Here is a 20,951-nt window from a genome sequence, read left to right on the forward strand (position 1 = left end):
CAATTCATTTCGTCACAAGGATTTGAAAATTAAGCACTGTGACAAACCAAGTCATAAAATCTGCTAAGATTAATAAGGAATTATTGCACTTTCGTAAACAATACCATGGTAAAGAAATCAGCTGAGTCATACTGGTGTCTTGTACATGTGGCATTACAAGAGTGTCTTCAGCAATTGTACTTGCGAGTGTAACTATCACGTTCGTAATAAATACCTGTACCAACAGCACCAGTAATATAGACACAGGTAACAAATTTAAAATTACGTGCATTGTCAAATAGCATTGCGCTCGACTTTTAAATTTCGGACTTGCAGCCGCACTCACAAGCACAGTAGCTGTAGACACTCTTCAAATACCGGGTGATTTAATTAAAGTGCATCCACTTATGGAGGTTCAGTGTGGGCTGTGACTATCGTATGGCAACGAAAGGTGGTAGATACTCTGATGTGCTAATCCGGAACAGATTTACATTGGAACACAAATTAGTTCTAATTGTGGCCAACAGGTGCAAATCTGGCGCTACATACTGTTTGTATGACATCCACGCTGTCATTAGAGAAGCCATACCGTGAGTGAACAGTGTGGCTATCGAGAAGAGAGAGCATGCACTGTTAGTGAAACTGTTCTATGTGAACGGCAGCTTTTGTAGTGCTACATTGAGAGATTATCGCCGACTGAAAGACCTGAGTAGAGGTCTGATATTATTAAATGGTCTAAAGAAGATGATGATGATATTTGAAAACAGGGGTAAGCTGGTGTGTTTTCTGGAAGAGAAAGGCATCCTGTGCCGATGGAAGTTATTGACGAGATTTTGTCGCTGTAATTGATTATGCATCACATGTATGTTTCGTGTTGTATACGAAATAATAGTGCCCCACTGCCCAATTCCATCACGACCTCCATTCTTGTCCCAGGTATTGCTAGTGCTCGTGCAGTGTCACGAGAATTGTTCCTCTCGTGGTCAACAGTACGGAAAGTTTTGCGGTCTATATTACAATCGTACCCGTACGAGATCCAGAATGTGCAACAGCTGAAACCTCATGGTCTACAGCAACGTTCTCAGTTTGATCTTCGGTTTCTGGCCGTGATCAAAGTTGATGACATGTGGCTGGGGTAATGTTTCGTGGAGTGACGAGGTACACTTCACACCACAGGATGCAGTGAATACTGCCGAATTTGGATTTCTGTTTAAAATGGTTCAAATGGCTCTGAGCACTATGGGACTTAACATCTGAGGTCATCAGTCCCCTAGAACTTAGAACTACTTAAACCTAACTAACCTAAGGACATCACACACATCCATGCCCGAAGCAGGATTCGAACCTGCGAACGGAGCGGTCGCGCGCGGTTCCAGACTGAAGCGCCTAGAACCGCTCGGCCACACTGGCCGGCGAGTTGTGTTTAAACTGCGTGTTGCGCACGAAGAGCCATTGCGCTTGCCGTGTGTGGCTGTGTGTTGTTTCACAAGCACCTTTATTCTCCGTTCAGTCTTCTTTGAAGAGAACGTAGCCAGAAGCTCTGTCAGGTATACCACCAAGTCTGCACGTTATCGAGACCTCGTTGCACAACAGTTGATTCCTGCTTTGGAAGAGCGCAACTGTGTCGAAATCACTGTTTTCATGCAGGACGGGGCAACAGTCACGTCGCTCGCCAAGTGGAAGATCTGCCTAACCAAACCTTCCACGAACGTGTTATCTCCAGAGATTTGCAGGAGCACTTGATCTGAAATCCATGTGACTTTTGGCTACGGGAATATCTAAAAGAAGGCGTTTACCAGGGACCCGCTTGGTCTCCACCTAATCTGAAGGCCAGTGAAAATAGGAACACGCTGTTCATATTCCACCGTAATGCTGCAAGCAACTGTTGATCACGTCGTTTTATCGAAGCGGATCGTGTCGAAGTCTCCGGTGCTTATATGAGCAAACTGCACTGACCCACGCCCGTCCATAACGCACCCAGGCGATGGCGTTGGATGAGCGCGACACGGCGGTCGGTCGGTCCTTCGCGACAGGCCCCACTGTGGACAGAGTGATGTGGTTTGTCACTGTGTTTAGTTTTTAAACGCTCTTTGACAGGGTTTTCTTATCAGTTCTTTTTGTAAGCGTACTTGGAAACGGACGGTCGCGCCATTTGCACTACAGTACGACTGATAAAGTAAAACTGACAATTGTAAGCGGGATGCAGTCGTTTAAACAGTTTGTCACAGCTGTGGACCCATGTTCAATAAAAATCATGATATGCTAAATATTTCTGCTGCAGACTGTGAGGCTCCTCTTATTTTTGACGGTATTTTTTTGCTAAATTTTTCGTGTTATTGGGACGCTGCAGCGATTTAAATAATTCGCTCCCTTAAGCAGCAAAGTGTGAGAAGCTGTTTCCCACGCTGGCGTCGGTAATGGATGCGGCACATTGCGCGATAGTTAGTCAATGGAGTGAAGAGATGTAAGCGAGCCATTAGAAAGAATCTTGCTTGGCGACCTGTACTTAGGATACTCAACAAAACAAAGGCGTGAAATCTAAACTTTTTCTTTCACAAATTTTAATTATTAGTGTCCACGTTTCGGATAATAGATGCTAGGAGGAACGCAACTGGAATTAAAGCTTTAAAACAACAATACCATAATACAGAAATTCTTTAGATCTGAAAACAATTGAAAATTATTCGCCTACCGATTGCATACGAATAGCTACGAAGTTGTACGAAGTATGTACGAGGATACTACTACGCACCAATCTAGTATGTTCTTTATACTGCTCGTCTTGATACAGGGTCCGGCATAAAAAACTCCCCGATTACAAAGTAACGTGCAGCGGACAGTAGAAGGAGCAGAGTGGTGGGGGGCGCGTCGTTAAGTAGCTGCCTACGTGCCGTTTTCAGTCTACGCCATGGCGTGGTCTGGTGAACATCGTGCCTTTGTATTGGAAGATTTTATTCAAAATGGCGAATCGCCTATTAATACTCAACGTGTTTTTCGCGTTCGCTTTGCGCTCGGACGACGGGACCCTGTTCCCGATAAGAAAACAATTTATTCTTGGGTTGCTAACTTTCGTGAGACAGGTTCCGCATTAAAAAGGAAACCACCTGGACGACCACGGACTGCAACAGGCCCCGGAAATGTTGATGCAGTTAGAGCTTCAGTTCAACAATCTCCTCTACGATCCGCTAAAAAGCATGCGGCAGCATTACGGATATCTGATCGAAGTGTGAGAAGAATCTTGCATCGAGATCTTAAAATGCATCCTTACAAACTTGTAACTACGCAGGAACTGAGTGAACGAGACTGTGGTGTCCGTGTAAGTTTGTGCCAAGACCTTCTTCGGAACATTCGTCCCAACGATATTGTGATTTTTTCTGATGAAGCACACTTTCACCTTGCCGGAACAGTGAACAGCCAAAATTGCAGGTACTGGTGTGAACACAATCCCCAAGAACTTCATCAACGACCACTTCATAGCCCTAAAGTAACAGTATGGTGTGCTGTTTACAATTCCGGAGTGATCGGTCCTTACTTTTTCGAAGAAAATGACAGGAATTTAACCGTCAACAGTGAACGCTATTGTGCCATGCTCCGCGACTTTCTCCAACCGCAACTAAGGGAGCTTTTTGGTGAAATAGAGAACGTGTGGTTCCAGCAAGATGGTGCTACAGCCCACACAGCGCGGCAGTCACTGGCATTGGTGAAGGAAATGTTTCCTGGACATGTGATCTCGTTGCGTGGAGACATTGGCTGGCCCCCACGATCGCCGGACTTAACGCCCTGTGATTTCTTTCTTTGGGGCTATTTAAAAGCAAAAGTTTATGAACAACGTCCACAATCTTTACAAGCCCTGAAAGAAGCAATTACACAAGAGGTTGAAGCTATTCCACCTGAAATGACTCAAAGAGTAATGAATAACTTCAGGGAAAGACTCAATCAGTGTGTCGACAGTGCAGGAAGCCATTTAAGGGATGTTTTATTTAAAAAGTAAGACCATAAGAGTATTTTCTAAAATGGCATAATATGTACTACCTTATTTGGTTTTGTTTTTATTAGCTTTCCTTAAAGGGGAGGTTTTTCTGCCGGACCTTGTATAATGTACTGCGAACTAGGACTATAGATATTTTAAAAAATATCGGTAATCCGATATATCGGTATTTAAAAATATCGGTATAGGCCCATGACATGTTGAATAAATTATCGATATATCGACGGAAATGTATCAGCGTACTGGCCTATAAAAATATCGCCAACACATTGTAAATATACTGCAGATTTCAGTGCTACATATCTAAGTTTTGATTTGTTATTAGATATTCTGTACATCAACAAGCTAGCAGCCTGCCTATCCCCCTTATAACAATAACAGAAAGGATAATGATGCACGTTCAGGCTTGGCGATAACCACTTTGCTAATAATGGTAACTGCAATTCAAGCCGACTTGCCCGTTTTTTCATTTCTGCCAACGCCAGCGACCTAGCAACTGTAGTGTCAAAATTGTGTGGCCACACTAAACGTTGCAGTTTCCGTTGGCAGCACAGAGCGCCGATTACATCATCATTTCCGCTCACACGTCTCCGTCCACCGCAAGGGCAAATCTTGTCATGTAGGTTTTGATTCATCATTTTCAGCAACTGTTTCTGAAAACGCAACTGATGTCCTATTTCTTCACATCAGAAATCTTGTTAGTCCATTCACACCCATCAGTAAATTTGCTTGACACAGAGGGAAAGACTGAACGTGATGAAAGCCCAAAAGTAGTAAGACTCCTTTACACAGCGAAAGTGACATTATGTTCTATTACAGTTAAAAAGAAAAGACATCAAATATTTACCAAAAACTGCGAAAAAATATAATACAAAATAAAAATATAGACATTCGATATTGCCATTTTTATATCGATGTATCGGAGAAATTAAGGTTGCAGATGTATGTCATACTTAACAGAAAATATCGATATACCGATATTAAATCAACGGCCCTACTACGAACTATGGATGAAGGGCAACAGACAGATGCCATATTTCTAGATTTCCGGAAGGCGTTTAACACGATGCCCCACTGGCTGTTAACGAAGGTAGGAGCTTATGGAATAACTTCACAGATACGTAAGTGTCTCGAAGACTTCTTAAATAATAGAACCCAGTAAGTTGTCCTCGACGGTGAGTGTTCATCAGAGACAAGGATATCGCCAGGAGTGCCCCAGGGCAGAGTGATAGAACCGCTGCGGTTCTCTGTATACGAGGACGAGTCAAATGAAAACCTTAAATTTGTAATAACAAATCGAAATTTCGCGCCGTTATTCTGTAAGTTGGTAAGCGTGCTACAAACAGCGTGCAGAAAGGCCTGTAGGTGGCAGCATAGTGCAGATGCACACATACCGTCGCAGTATTAGTATAAAGATGGCCGCCTGACTTGCGACTTGCACCAGGGAAGAACAGCGTTCTGTTATTCGGTTTTTGCGTAGTGAAGGTGTATAACCTATTGAAATTCATCGACGAATGAAGGTTCAGTACGGTGATGCATGTTTGTCACAGCAGAAAGTCTACGAATGGAGTATGAAGTTCGCAAATGGTGTGGCTTCAGTGGAAGATGCTCCTCGTCCAGGGCAGTCATAACGAGTTGTGACCCCACAGAACATTGCAGCAGTTGAAGCCATAGTGAAGGAAAACCGCCGAGTGACACCGAATGATACTGCAGCATGTTTACAGACTAGTCATGGGTCAGCACACCACATTGTGCATGATGTGCTCCAGTTTCACAAAGTGTCTGCAAGATGGATGCCACAGCAGCTGACTCCTGAAATGAGAGAACGACGTGTTGATGCTTGTGAAGAACTACTTCGGCGCTTTGAACGAGAAGGTAATGGCTTCCTTGCAAGAATTGTTACTGGGGACGAAACCTGGGTTCATTCCACCAACCGGAAACGAAGAGAGCGAGCAAGGAATGGCGCCGTTCCTCATCACCAAAACCAATGAAGTTTCGAACAGAACCATCAGCAGGGAAGGTTATGCCGACTCTCTTTTGGGACAAGAAAGGCGTCATTTTGGAACATTACGTGCCTAGAGGGACCACTGTCACCAGTGCATCATACACAGATCTCCTAAAAAATCATCTGCGGCCCGCAATCAAATCAGAGCGACGTGGATTGATGTCAGCAGGTGTCCTTTTGCAACATGACAATGCAAAGCCCCACACTGCCCGTACAATAGTTGCAACAAACACAGGCCTGCATTTTGATTGTCTTCCTCATCCACCATACTCACTAGACCTTGCCCCAAGTGATTTCCATGTGTTTGGACCACTGAAAGACGCTATGGGAGGAAAGAGGTTCTGTTCTTATGAAGAGGTACGCCACGCGGTGCATGAGTGATTGCGCGGACTACAAAAAGAATTTTTTTCTAAAGAAATTTATGAATTTTTTAAGCGCTGGAGACTTGCACTGAACGTGGGGGAGGTTATGTTGAAAAGTGATACAGCTTTGTACCACTTCTGCACAATAAATAATATTTAAAAAAATATTTAATGTTTTCATTTGACTCACCCTCGTACATACACTCCTGGAAATTGAAATAAGAACACCGTGAATTCATTGTCCCAGGAAGGGAAAACTTTATTGACACATTCCTGGGGTCAGATACATCACATGATCACACTGACAGAACCACAGGCACATAGACACAGGCAACATAGCATGCACAATGTCGGCACTAGTACAGTGTATATCCACCTTTCGCAGCAATGCAGGCTGCTATTCTCCCATGGAGACGATCGTAGAGATGCTGGATGTAGTCCTGTGGAACGGCTTGCCATGCCATTTCCACCTGGCGCCTCAGTTGGACCAGCGTTCGTGCTGGACGTGCAGACCGCGTGAGACGACGCTTCATCCAGTCCCAAACATGCTCAATGGGGGACAGATCCGGAGATCTTGCTGGCCAGGGTAGGTGACTTACACCTTCTAGAGCACGTTGGGTGGCACGGGATACATGCGGACGTGCATTGTCCTGTTGGAACAGCAAGTTCCCTTGCCGGTCTAGGAATGGTAGATCGATGGGTTCGATGACGGTTTGGATATACCGTGCACTATTCAGTGTCCCCTCGACGATCACCAGTGGTGTACGGCCAGTGTAGGAGATCGCTCCCCACACCATGATGCCGGGTGTTGGCCCTGTGTGCCTCGGTCGTATGCAGTCCTGATTGTGGCGCTCACCTGCACGGCGCCAAACACGCATACGACCATCATTGGCACCAAGGCAGAAGCGACTCTCATCGCTGAAGACGACACGTCTCCATTCGTCCCTCCATTCACGCCTGTCGCGACACCACTGGAGGCGGGCTGCACGATGTTGGGGCGTGAGCGGAAGACGGCCTAACGGTGTGCGGGACCGTAGCCCAGCTTCATGGAGACGGTTGCGAATGGTCCTCGCCGATACCCCAGGAGCAACAGTGTCCCTAATTTGCTGGGAAGTGGCGGTGCGGTCCCCTACGGCACTGCGTAGGATCCTACGGTCTTGGCGTGCATCCGTGCGTCGCTGCGGTCCGGTCCCAGGTCGACAGGCACGTGCACCTTCCGCCGACCACTGGCGACAACATCGATGTACTGTGGAGACCTCACGCCCCACGTGTTGAGCAATTCGGCGGTACGTCCACCCGGCCTCCCGCATGCCCACTATACGCCCTCGCTCAAAGTCCGTCAGGTGCACATACGGTTCACGTCCACGCTGTCGCGGCATGCTACCAGTGTTTAAGACTGCGATGGAGCTCCGTATGCCACGGCAAACTGGCTGACACTGACGGCGGCGGTGCACAAATGCTGCGCAGCTAGCGCCATTCGACGGCCAACACCGCGGTTCCTGGTGTGTCCGCTGTGCCATGCGTGTGATCATTGCTTGTACAGCCCTCTCGCAGTGTCCGGAGCAAGTATGGTGGGTCTGACACACCGGTGTCAATGTGTTCTTTTTTCCATTTCCAGGAGTGTATATGATTTGGTGGACAGAGTGGGCAGCAACCTGCGGTTGTTTGCTGATGGTGCTTTGGTGTACGGTGAGGTATCGAAGTTGAGTGACTGTAGGTAGATAGAAGACGACTTAGACAAAATTTTCAGTTAGTCTGATAAATGGCAGATAGCTGTAAATGTAGAAAAATGTCAATTAATACGGATGAATAGGAAGAACAAATCTGTAACGTTTGGATACAGCATTTTTAGAGTCCTGCTCGACAAGTCGTTTAAATTTCTGGGCGTAACACTGCAAAGTCGTATGAAATGGAAGGAGTATGTGAGAGCTGTAGTAGGGAAGGAGAATGGTCGACCTCAGTTTATTGGGAGAACGTGAGGAAAAGTGGTTCACCTGTGAAGGAGATCGCATATAGGACACTGATGCGACCTCTTCCCGAGTACTGCTCGTGTGTTTGGCATCCGTACCAGGTCGGATAGAAAGAAGACGTCGAAGCAGTTCGCAGGCCGGCGGCTAGATTTGTTACCGGTAGGTTCGAGCAACACATAAGTGTTACGGAGATGTTTCGGGAACTCAAATCGCGATCTCTGTAGGGAACGCGACGTTCTTTCCAGAAACACTATTGAAAAAATTTAGAGAATCGGCATTTGAATCTGGTTGCCGAACGATTCTACTGCCGCCAACATACGTTGCGCGCTAGGATCACGAAGGTATGAGAGATTGCGGCTCATACGGAGCCATATAGGCAGTGGTTTTTTTTCCCTTCTTCCCTCGCTCTATTCACGAGTGGAAAAGGAAAGGGAATGACTAGTAGTGCTACAGGTGTGACGTCCCTTCCCTCCTTCTTCACTCGTCGGGAAGAGACGCGATTCGTAACGATGTCCGTCCCCGTCGGTGTGACGTGGAACAGCATCTGTGACTCTCGTAAGAACACAACTCCTCGCGTGGTTTTGAAATATTCTGTTATCTGTCCGCAACAGTCTTCTCAGTTTGTGCGATCTGGTAACCTGCAATCGTTTATTTTTATTTTTATGCCCGGTTAGTTCCGTGATGAAATAAAATATTGATTCTTGGTTTCATCATTACGGTCTTTTTTCACATCATACAAAGCGACGATGAAAATTTGCTGTCTACTATTCCGTTGCTATGCCGTTGGTACGTCCAGTTATTAACAACGGTCCAATGTAACTGCAGAGATAGCTTATGTTGGAGTAATTTTTTTATACGCCGCAATACTGGTTTAAACTAATCACTTTTCACTGTCCATTATTCATGTATTCACTTTGTCACTTAAAATGTTTAAAGAGTCAATCAACGTGCATTAATACACATTGTATTGTCCGTTTAATGAGTTAGGCGACTAGTAAGATTTACCTTTTGATTCAGATTTTATTGTTCTTTCTGTAATTTATTGTTTGTCCCTATAACACACGCACACCGATATGTCACTCAAGATTAACTTCTGTTCAGTTCAGTAATCATGACGCTGCCGACAACTTTAGACTAATCGGCGTACTTGTCTTTCTTCGTGTCTTCGTTTTATTGTGTCCTACTCAAGACTGCGATTTGTTTTTCTGTCGTTGATCCATTGCTCTCAAGGTTTGTAACTGTTCATCAGTACGAAGGCAAATTCCCATAAACCAATATCACTCAATTGAGGTCTAACACTCGTCTGACTACACCGTCGCGTTGAGAACAGTAAAGATTAACTTCCATCAGTCGAATGACTGAGCAATACTTCAGTCTCTACCTCACGAATTATCAAACTTCCAAAACTGAAACAATCTAATAGCGTCTGCATCCAGAAAACTATCGCAAAAGTTCTCTAGAGCGACTCAAGAGCAACTAACTAACTGAAAATTTCCATATCAGAGTTGCATTGTAGTCGCATCGAATTTCCTTTTCGATACGGCTACAACTCTTTTCCACGGTAAATGTTATCATTGACTGAATTACTTTCTTGGATTGAACCTTCGGTCATATGATTTTGAATTTATTCAAATGTTCAGATGTGTGTGAAATCTTATGGGACTTAATTGCTAAGGTCATCAGTCCCTAAGCTTACACACTACTTAAGCTAAATTATCCTAAGGACAATCACACACACCCATGCCCGAGGGAGGACTCGAACCTCCGCCGGGATCAGCCGCACAGTCCATGCAGCGCCTCAGACCGCTCGGCTAATCTATTCTATAAATGTTTGATAAAGAATCTATGATAATCCTTTCCTTTTATCTCCCCTTTTTGTGTGCTATTATCAGTATTTGAATGATATAGGTGTTAATCAAAATATTATCAGTGTAGATTTTATCGTCAATAGTTGCCGTCACTATCAAGATAACTCACTTCCCTAATTTAAGTTTCCACAAAATTTGTTAATTGGGGTTTTCTGTCCTTGAGGCGTTACATGGGGTACCCACCTCCACGCACCGTACGGTGGCTTTCGGAGTGTATGTACGAAGATGTCTTAACCGTGCTCTCGGTTTTTATTGACTTTTATGTTGAATTGTTTCACCTGTTTAACTGTAAGCCGTTTTACATTGTTTATTAGTAAATGCACCGTAATGGTAGCCCGGGATTTATTTGACGTAGATTAGCTACCTAAACTCCATAGTATAGCCACGCCGGTCACCTGCTTGCATCTCCACACGAATCCACTGTGCTACATGAACTACTGTAAGGGACTGTATCAACGAGAGGTCTACGGGAACAAGAAGGATGAATTCCTAAGTGCCGATTCATCAAGGCAGTCCAGGAAAGGGTTAACTTATCTTTCGTAGTCTCGAGTGGGAAGGAACCACCTTTTCTATTCTGTGTCGCCTATGCCCCTTTCTACGGACCCGTGGCTAAATGGAGAGTCATTTCTGGAGGTTTGGTACCATGAGGGGATCTTGCAAGATCCATAACGAAATATTACTCAGGAATGTGCAGAAGCCGGCCGGTGTGGCCGAGCGGTTCTAGGCGCTACAATCTGGAACCGCGCGACCGTTACGGTCGCAGGTTCGAATCCTGCCTCGGGCATGGATGTGTGTGGTGTCCTTAGGTTAGTTAGGTTTAAGTAGTTCAAAGTTCTAGGGGACTGATGACCTCAGAAGTTAAGTCCCATAGCGCTCAGAGCCATTTGAACCAACCCAATGTGCAGAAAGCAAAAGATTTTATTAAATTTTTCAGTGCACATTAATGAGAACGTTCAGCACAATGAAATCGTAAAAACCAATTGTAAACAATCTTTTATGAAGGTGATTTATTCCCAGATGTTGAACGAAGTGATTATTGTTGACTTTGGACTTTACCGATGAGGTAAAATATCATCCAATTTAAGCTTTCACGTTAAAATTTCAGTTTTTTCACAACATTGTTTCTTTCAAAGCTGACTGAACCAGCTACTCGGCCAATTTCTTAAATACTTTTGTTTGAACAATACCAAACGATAAATTTTAAAACTGTTGTAACGTCACGTCTTAACGGCGCTATTTCAGGCCGCTTGTAATACTTAAAAGGCAGCCGCCGCGTTTTACCTGTCACGGCAAACATAATTTTTCTGTGAAAGCAATTCGAGAGTTCTAGTTTTATGGTGGCTGTTTTGTAACATACTTTGTGACGAAAAGACACTGCTTACGGCAGTGTAGCTTTTAAGGATTTGTAACCATAATTATACGTGTTGCACAACGGCAAAATTTTACCTGTAACACATGTTACGGATCAAGAGACATGTATTTCACAATTCGCAGAGGATAAAGTGTTCTGTGTAAGAGGTGAAATGTCTTGTAAATAACTCTTGGCATCTGGTGACAACAGCTAACTTTTGTAGCATTTGGTGTAAACTTTCCTGGTAGCTTCAGAAACTCTGAACGACGTGTACCAGTAAAGTCGTTAAGTACCGTACAAGAAGATAAAACATTATTCTTATAATGGAAGGATGCCGGGAAGACACTGTAACCTTCAAGAAGTTTGTGATATGTTAACGTTGCCTGAACGATTTTTGTATTGCGCTCTTCTCCCACTTGCACGAACCTGGGAGTGAATCTTCCGGTTTCCCTTCATGGCCCTCTTCATCACAGACTTTTATAGAAGGAACTTTGGCCATATTATCTCTACTGCCCAGCGTCTACACATTCGTCAAGTAAGCTTCTGCCCGTAAACATCGTAACCTGTGTTCTACATTTTTCCTTACTATTTTGAATATTACTAAGTTGATGATGCTCTTATCCGCTTAAAACAAACGTTGGATATCGCTTAAAACTAAATCCTTTGTTGTTGGTCTTACAGAACAGCAGGTGCTTGTGGGAAGCATTGGCTGAATTCAGATGTGCTCCGTGTCCTTTTGGACAAGTATTTACGTCAATGTAATGGCTAGGAAACTATTCCAGAACTACTGTGATGAAAATGAACACCTCAAAAAAATATAATTGCGGTTTACAGTATTCCAGTGGGAACTGGTAAGAGGACACTAGACATGAATCAAAGTGTTGTGCTCGGGGCAAAGTAGGAACTATGTTCATGAAAACATGGAGTCTGTAATTACTAAACTGGACTTGATATATTATGTTGTTCTGAACGTGGTGTGCTTTAGCAAACTATGCAGACAGATAGGCATTATTCGCCGAATACCAGCGAGGGTGGATTCTTGAACTGCGAAAAACTGGTTGCAGTTGCCAATGAACAAAGTGTGTTTATTGGCACTAACGTATATTTGGCAGGAAAAAACCTCCAAGCTGCAAGCCGAAATAACGCCGTTCTTCTAGATGAGTTCATAATTTGTAAGGCCAATATCGTGTAAGGCATATTTAAAAACCAAAACAAATTTTCACGCTCCATCTTTCCTGGCTAATGTATTCGGCAGACGATTCATGAAACAGCATAAATACCCCCAACTCTTGCAGCCCAACAAATCGGCTGTGAAAGAACACCGTATCGATACTGGTCACTCTAAGCCAGTGATTCGCAACCTTTCTTAGACCATTACCCCTGAGCGCAATCAGACATCAGCTGCACCCCGCAGCCACCACCCGTCTGTTACCCCCACTCCCCCCCCCCCCCCATCCTAATCTGTAGAATGAAAGACTTGTATTTTTACAATGATGAAAGGTGAATGATATTTAGTCTGTGTGTGTGTGTGTGTGTGTGTGTGTGTGTGTGTGTGTGTGTGATTGGTTGGGGGGGGGGGGGGGCGTGTTAGAATGAATGACGAAGGAATTAGTGGTGCATCGCAAGTGCTGCCCACAACTCCTTCTCAGATAAGAAAGCTAACTATCCACAGTGAAGGTAGACACTTGTTACAAAACGTACTTCCCCTACATTACTCCTCTCCGTTGTGGCACTCGATTGACCTGCACACTGCAACACTATTCAAAGTCAACGTGTGCACTATAATTACTGTTCATAAATCATTGTATTGCTGCACTCCTTACTTTTGAACTGGCAGAAATTGGAAAACTTTAGGCTTACAGTGCTTTGTGTCTGACCACAGCCGGTAATAGTAATAGTAGTTAAAATAATAATAACAATAATGTGTACAGCACTATATTAGCCTTTACATAGTTACTGTTGTGTCGTGTCGCAGGTTCGAATCCTGCCTCGGGCATGGATGTGTGTGATGTCCTTAGGTTAGTTAGGTTTAAGTAGTTCTAAGTTCTAGGGGACTGATGACCTCGGCAGTTAAGTCCCATAGTGCTCAGAGCCTTTTTTTGTGTCGTGTTGGCAATTAATTCTGTCCTTCGCGACTGCAGTCCGTCACTTCACCACGCAATAATTTTCTGAGCAAGTTACTCGCCTTTCTCCAAACAACAGAGCGCTGCTGATATTCTCTGCTAAAGCATTGGCATACTGGGTGAACTTACTAAACCAGATGCACAAATGTTTTTATAAGAGGTTATAACGCTGTTGATTTTATGTGGAAAGCTTATGGAAAGTTATCTCTCAACAATATCCCAGGCTTTTAGTATACTGTGTTTATACACAAAAAGGGCACTAACATAGAGTTGAGACAGTGAAGTCCAGAGACAATACCAATCCCTTTAATCAGTCATTCATTCTCATATTTTAAAGAAAAGATCATCTATACTCCTAACGTATGCCGTGCAAAATGAATACGGTAGTTCTTTCACTGTTTCACAGATGTCAACTGACCTATACTTTGCGGAACCAGCAGATTCAGCCGTGAGGTTCGTCGTCAACCAGTCTGACGCTGGTCCAGTGTACTACTACCTGTTTGACTACAGAAGATCCGAGCTTCTAAACTCGACATTCGGTACGTACTTTATTTATTAAATATCTTATTAGCTTCAACATGACGTAAACTGCAGGCGGTCCGCAAGTATTTTCGGGCGCTATGTGTTTAGAATATCAAAGAACAGAGACAACCAATCGAATAGAATTTTATTCTGTGATTATTTGAACTACAGGTGCCCTGGGTATCTCTCTATAGCTTTACAGTGTCTATTACTAACTCAGTGTTCGCTGCTTTGCTCGTGAAGTGTGTATGGCCTACACAGATTTTTCTATTTTTCTTTAATGGAATTTTTATGTTCACAAATTGCAACATCTTTTACACTATTCAAGCTAATTAAGGCCATAGAAGTACTGTCTTTTTCCGAATGTTCTTCTGATCGAAAAGCGATTCTGGTAGCCAGAGTCGGACGATTTTGTTAATCCTGCCTTTTGAGTTCTTTTGATTATATTTCTACAGAAACTTTCAACCCTAACACATTGCTTTATTTCTAACCATGAAGTGAAATACCAGTTTTCAACCATTTAGATTTGAAAATGTTTTAATATAGCAAAATATTTTCTCAAATATTTTCGTCCCCTGTTTCACTCCTTTAGAGGCTGAATTTCCAAACACACTGAAACAAGTATTTTTTTACATTTATAATCGATCAGTCAAACACCAATTGTCTCATAGGTAGCTTTGAAAATGCTGTAGTAATATTTTAATAATGACATACACGCATCAAAAAAAGTTTTGCATCACCTCGGTTTCGAGAGTTTCGGAACCTGTACAGAAAATTGGAATAAACATCATTTCCGCCCTTTTTATCGCTTATTGCTCATGAAAACCACACATTGAATGTTGTTCCATAATACATCGAGACTTTCAGAGATGGTGGTCCAGATTACTGTATACACCGGTACCTCTAATACCCAGCAGCACCACCTCTTCTATCGATGCATGCCTGTATTCGTCGTGGCATACTATCCACAAAATCATCAAGGCACTGTTGGTCAAGATTGCCCCACTCATCAACGACGATTAGGTGTAGATCTCTCAAAGTGGTTGGTGGGTCACATCGTCAATAACAGCCCTTTTCCATCTATCAAAATGGCTCTGAGCACTATGGGACTTAACTTCTAAGGTCATCAGTCCCCTAGAACTTAGAACTACTTAAACCTAACTAACCTAAGGACATCACACACATCCATGCCCGAGGCAGGATTCGAACCTGCGACCGTAGTGGCCGCGCGGTTCCAGACTGTAGCGCCTTTAACCGCTTGGCCACCACGGCCGGCTTCCATCTATCCTAGGCATGTTAGATAGGGTTCATGTTTGGAGAGCATGCTGGCCACTGTAGTCGAGCGATGTCGTTATGCTGAAGGAAGTCACTCACAAGATGTGCACGATGAGGGCGCGAATTGTCGTCCATAAAGACGAATGTCTCGGCAGTATGCTGCCGATATGGTTGCACTATCGGTCGGAGGACGGCATTCACGCATTGTACAACCGTTACGGTGCCTTCCATGATCACCAGCGGCGTACGTCGGCCCCGCATAATGCCACCCCAAAACGGCACGGAACCTCCACCTTGCTGCACTCGCTGGAAGTATGGCGCTGGACGATAAGGCGTTCAGCCTGACTGGGTTGCCTCCAAACACGTCTCCGACGATTGTCTGGTTGAAGGCATATGCGACACTCATTGGTGAAGAGAATGTGATGCCAGTTCTGAGCAGTCGATTCGGCATGTTGTTGGGCCCATGTGTACGGCGCTGCATGGTGTCGTGGTTGCAAGGATGGACCTCGCCATGGACGTTGCGAGTGAAGTTGCGCATCATGCAGCCTATTACGCACAGTTTGAGTCGTAACACGACGTCCTGTGTCTGCACTAAAAGCATTATTCAACATGGTGGCGTTGCTGTCAGGGTTCCTCCGAACCATAATCCGGCAGCGGTCATCCACTTCAGTAGTAGCTTTTGGGCAGCCTGAGCGAGGTATGTCATCGATAGTTTCTGTCTCTCTGTGTCTCCTCCATGTCCGGACAACACCGCTTTGGTTCACTCCGAGACGCCTGGACACTTCCCTTGTTGAGAGCCCTTCCTGGCACAAAGTAACAATGCGACGCGATCGAACCGCGGTACTGATCGTCTAGGCATGTTTGAACTACAGACAGTTCGAACCGTATACCTCGTTCCTGGTGGAATGACTGGAACTGATCGGCTGTTAGACCCCTCCATCTAATAGGCGCTGCTCATGCATAGTTGTTCACATCTTTGGGCGGGTTTAGTGACATCTCTGAACAATCAAAGGGACTGTGTCTGTGATACAATATCCACAGTCAACGTCTATGTTCAGGTGTTCTGGAAAATGGGATTATGCAAAACTTCTTTTGATGTGCGTTTTTTGAAGAAAAAAAAAAAAACTTTCGCCCACTATTTAACCCCTTAGTTCTTGAATTTCCCGCCGGGCGGTGTGGCCGAGCCGTTCTAGGCGCTTCAGTCCAGAACCACGCGACCGCTACGGTTGCAGGTTCGAATCCTGCCTCGGGCATGGATGTGTGTGATGTCCTTAGTTTAGTTAGGTTTAAGTAGTTCTAAGTTGTAGGGACTGATGACCTCAGAAGTTAAGTCCCATAGTGCTCAGAGCCATTTGAACCTTGAATTTCCCAAAATGCTAAAATACATATTTCTGTATTTCTGACCGAGAAACTTGTGCCGTGTGTGGCTCGTGTTCGAGCCGTTTATTGCTTGTCATCTTGCCTTTGTGGTACTGCCGTCCCATTTCTTGTTCGATTTATTGGCTTCAGTAAGTTACTGGCTTGCCTGCCCGTGGGTGGCAGCAGCAGCGCTTACGATAAGAGCACTGTCGTACTATCTTTTGAGCGACCGCTAGTGTTTCCGGGTCGTCATGTGTCGGGAGTTTAGTCGGGGGCGCAGCAGCAGTGGGGTCCGGACAGCCATGACTCGCCCCATCGTTGCCGACACACATGACTAGAGTGGGGACGACCTTGGTTGGTCGTTCGGTCGGTCGTCTCATCGGACGACGTGTATTTGGTCGCCGAGTGCTTCTGGGTTCTCTATGTGTGTCCACTTGTGATTCGTCCTTGTTGTTCCTCAGTGATTGGTTTCGCTATCCTTCGAGTTGTTTGTGGAAGTGTTTCTGCGGAACCGTGTGTAGCTTGTGGTTTTGACTGCCCAGTTATTGTCACACTGGTGTGAGTCAGGCAGTCGATCGGTTGGGATAGAGCAGTGAGGTAGTCTCCACGTGACGAGGTCAGGCTGGGGCACTGGCAGCGTGTACGCGCTGTCGGATTTGTGAGGCGCTAGCTGCGAGAGCTACAAAGTTCGTCGCCTACCGAACCTGGACACTGAAGTTGAGTGGTCAGTTAGCTTGTTATGAAACCTCAACTGCTGTGACATCTCTTCGTTAATTACTGGTTGTTGCTTCCTGGGCCCTTCCCGCAAGCTGAATTGGTTGTTACTTATTAGTGAAGTGCACCAGGGGTATTTTCTGCCGTCAACGTTCCAGTTGCCTGCCCTGGTCGTTAGCATAGTTTTCCGGCAGTCTGGTTGACCTTGCCGTGTTGATGCTGTCCGACACGGCATGTAGTTCAACAGCCTTGGTTTTGTTCATATTTTTGAGTGGTTATTGAGCCTTGAATGTATTTAGACGCAAATTTTCAAGATGTGTTGCTCCTGATATCTTCGTCCTCGCTGATATTTACCATTGTCGTGCCGTTGGTCGGGCGGAAGGGAATTGATTAGCTTGTTGGTTGGCCCTTCACCCGTCCCTGGGTCGGGTTGCCATACGATTATTTAGTCTTACTCTTGGCTGCCTGTCTCACCTAAAGTTATGTTAGAGTTACCTCCTCAGGCCGACCCTTGGAACACTTCTGAGCACCATTGTTCTGTTGTTTTTAGATTTTGATTTAGTTTTAGTTTTAAGTAGTGTGCGAGGCCATCAGCCGTATATTAATTTATTTTGTTTCAATATTAAAATAAGGCCTTCAACCAACTTAAATTAAGGTTTCAACATTGATTTATTTAAAACTTATTTTTTAAAAAAGGGAGATTTTACTCTATTGGAAATCTTTGTTATTCAGTTCTTCAACATTCAGTATGTGGCCTTCATCCAAGCTTTTACGTGAGATATTTTTTGATAAGGCCTTCAGCCATCTTAAATTAAAACCTTGAAGATTCTTGCTTAAATTATTTTTTTTAAAAAAAGGGATTTTGCTCTTTGGAAATCGTTATTATCCAGGCCTTAAGCCTTGAGTTGTTCTATATTCAGTATGTGGCCTTCAGTATGTGGCCTTCAGCCGAGCCTTTACGTGAGATATTATAAGATGAGGCCTTTAGCCATCTCAAATTAAAATTTGAAAATTCCCTTGTTTAAAATCTTTTAAAATTTTCTTGTCTATCTGAAATTAATATTACCCAGGTCTTAAGCCTTGAGTTCTTCTATGTTAAGTGTATGGCGTTCAGCCGAGTATTTACGTAATTTTTTTTTAAGTAAGGCCTTCAGCCACGTGTATTCCTTAAAGCAATTTCCATAACTTGTGTTTGGGCTTTCAGCCGTTTGGCTTTGAATGCTTTTAAGGGCATATGAGATTAAGTGTTTTTAGGAAAATAAAGTTTGTCTACTTTGTTCAACTGTCAGTAACTCATTTTGGACCCTTTCCACAACCATAACCTGATACGCTCTGTCCTGCGAACCCACATTTCAAAACCAAATACCAATTTTCGTAGTTCTCACTTCATAATTACCTTAATAACGACAATTTTCAAATAGCCTTTCATCCCATATTTCACCCTCTTCGAAAAAAATCCCTCTTAAACGAGTCCAGCAGTATACGATCAACACACTCTCCAGTTTTCAAGTTTCTGTCCTTAGCGATGATGAGTCAGTCAGTCAGGACACTTTAATTTACATACAGAGACTAGCTTAGCGCCTGCCACTTCGCTCGCGTAGGCTGTATGATCTGCACAGTTATTTTTTAATCGAATTTTTATGTAATTCACATACTGCAACACCTAAACTTTTCACGCTAATTAAAGCCTAATTATTTAACATCACGAAATATTTTCTTAAAAATTTTCATCCTCTATTTCACCCTCTTAGCGATCGAATTTCCAAAAACAATGAAACACATATTTTTAACTATTACAGAGAAGCTAAACAGAAATTTACATGTATTTAGCTTTGAAAATTATACAACTTTTGATCCCATATTTCACTCCCTTAGGGGGGTTCGGTTTCCAAAAACACTGAAACACACATTTTTTATTTGTCATATACCAGTTTTCATAGATGCAGCTTTAAAAGTGCTTTAGTAGTTTAGTTTTTACTTTTGACTGGGAAGCCAAATACTAATTTTCGTAGTTCTGGCTTGCCTTAAAAGTGACATATTTTCAAAAATCTTTTCATCTCATATTTAAACCTCCTTAAGAGTGGAATTTCGAACAGTCCTTTCTTAAACGATGCGTACAAATTAAGATTGACACCCTCTCCAAATTTCAAGTTCCTATCCTCAGTGATTTGGGCCGGGCGATGGTGAGTCAATGAGTCAGACCGGGCCTATTTCACCCATTTAGGGGTTGAATTTCCAAATACAGTGAAACACGTATTTTTTAATTTCTAATCAAGAAGGCAAATACCAATTTTCAAAGATTTAGCTTTAAAAATGTTTTCACAATGAAAGATTTCATAAAACTTTTTACCGTCTTAGAGGTTGAATTTCCAAAAACTGTGAGATGCGTAGCTTTTTTTTCTAACAGAAAAGCCAAACACAGATTTTCATAGATTTACATTCAAAAATATTGAATAATGAAATAAATGACTAATGAAATATTTCCATAAAAACTGTCATTCCCTCTTTCACCCTCATAGGGGTTCAGTTTCAGAAAAACAGGAAAACATGTATTTTTTATTTCCAACCAAGAAGCAAAATTCACATTTTCGTGGATTTAGCTTTAAATATGCTTTCTTAATGACATAGTTTCATGAAACATTTCATCCAAGATTTCACCCCCCTTGGGGTTGAATTTTGAAGACACTGAAATGCGTACTTTTTTTATTTGAAACCAAGAAATCAAAATACCAGTTTTCATAGATGTAGCTTTAAAAATACTTTAGTAGTTCTTTAATAATGATTTTCTAAAAAAAATTAAAAAAAGTTTTCAACCACTTAACTTATAGAAATGCTGAATCACGTATTTTTTTTATTACTCACCGAGGAACCAAACACGAGTTTTCGCAGGTCTACTTTTAAAACTCCATTAATAGCGACGTATTTTCAAAACACCTTTCATCCCTATTTCACCACCTTAGGGGCTAGTAGGCGCTAGGTGCTGGATTGACAAGAACCTCCCAAGGACCTCCCAAGGAACTCACTGTATTTTAACGTTCCTTCCGTAAACAGTATCTCCCTTTAATTTTCATGGAGAATGCTGCACTACAAAGGGAAAGCAAACAGAAATAAAAAGACCACTCTTACAAAGGAAAAACAAACAGAAATATGAAGACCAAGTGCCACACATTAGCAATACGGAATCAGCATATAAGGCAGCTTTCGCGAAACTATGACAACTTTGTGATCTGACCAGTACTTTTCAGATGATACGAATACAGAAAACTTACACACATGAAAGTCTGGCCGTGTTGAAGTTGTACTCTACGGTGAATGAGGTCTAGCTAAATTTTGCATTACGGGTTCACTCACTGAACACACGTATAGCCCCCCTGATGTCGTAAACGAAAAGCTTTCTCCTCTTAGATCTTTTGTCAGTAAATTCGGACGTCAAGA

The 20,951-nt window shown here is 43.3% G+C and overlaps 1 protein-coding gene across 1 annotated transcript in view; it reads left to right on the forward strand.

Moving 5' to 3' along the window:
* The window catches only part of LOC126095147 (acetylcholinesterase-like), a 104,736-nt gene that overhangs the window by 73,300 nt on the left and 10,485 nt on the right, over positions 1 to 20,951 (forward strand). The window contains exon 8 of the mRNA XM_049909867.1: positions 14,053 to 14,185. Within this exon, the coding sequence (XP_049765824.1) occupies positions 14,053 to 14,185 (133 nt within the window). The remainder of the gene's footprint in view (positions 1 to 14,052; positions 14,186 to 20,951) is intronic.

This window comes from Schistocerca cancellata, chromosome 8 (genome assembly GCF_023864275.1).
Source record: "Schistocerca cancellata isolate TAMUIC-IGC-003103 chromosome 8, iqSchCanc2.1, whole genome shotgun sequence".
NCBI classification, from domain to species: Eukaryota; Metazoa; Arthropoda; class Insecta; order Orthoptera; family Acrididae; genus Schistocerca; species Schistocerca cancellata.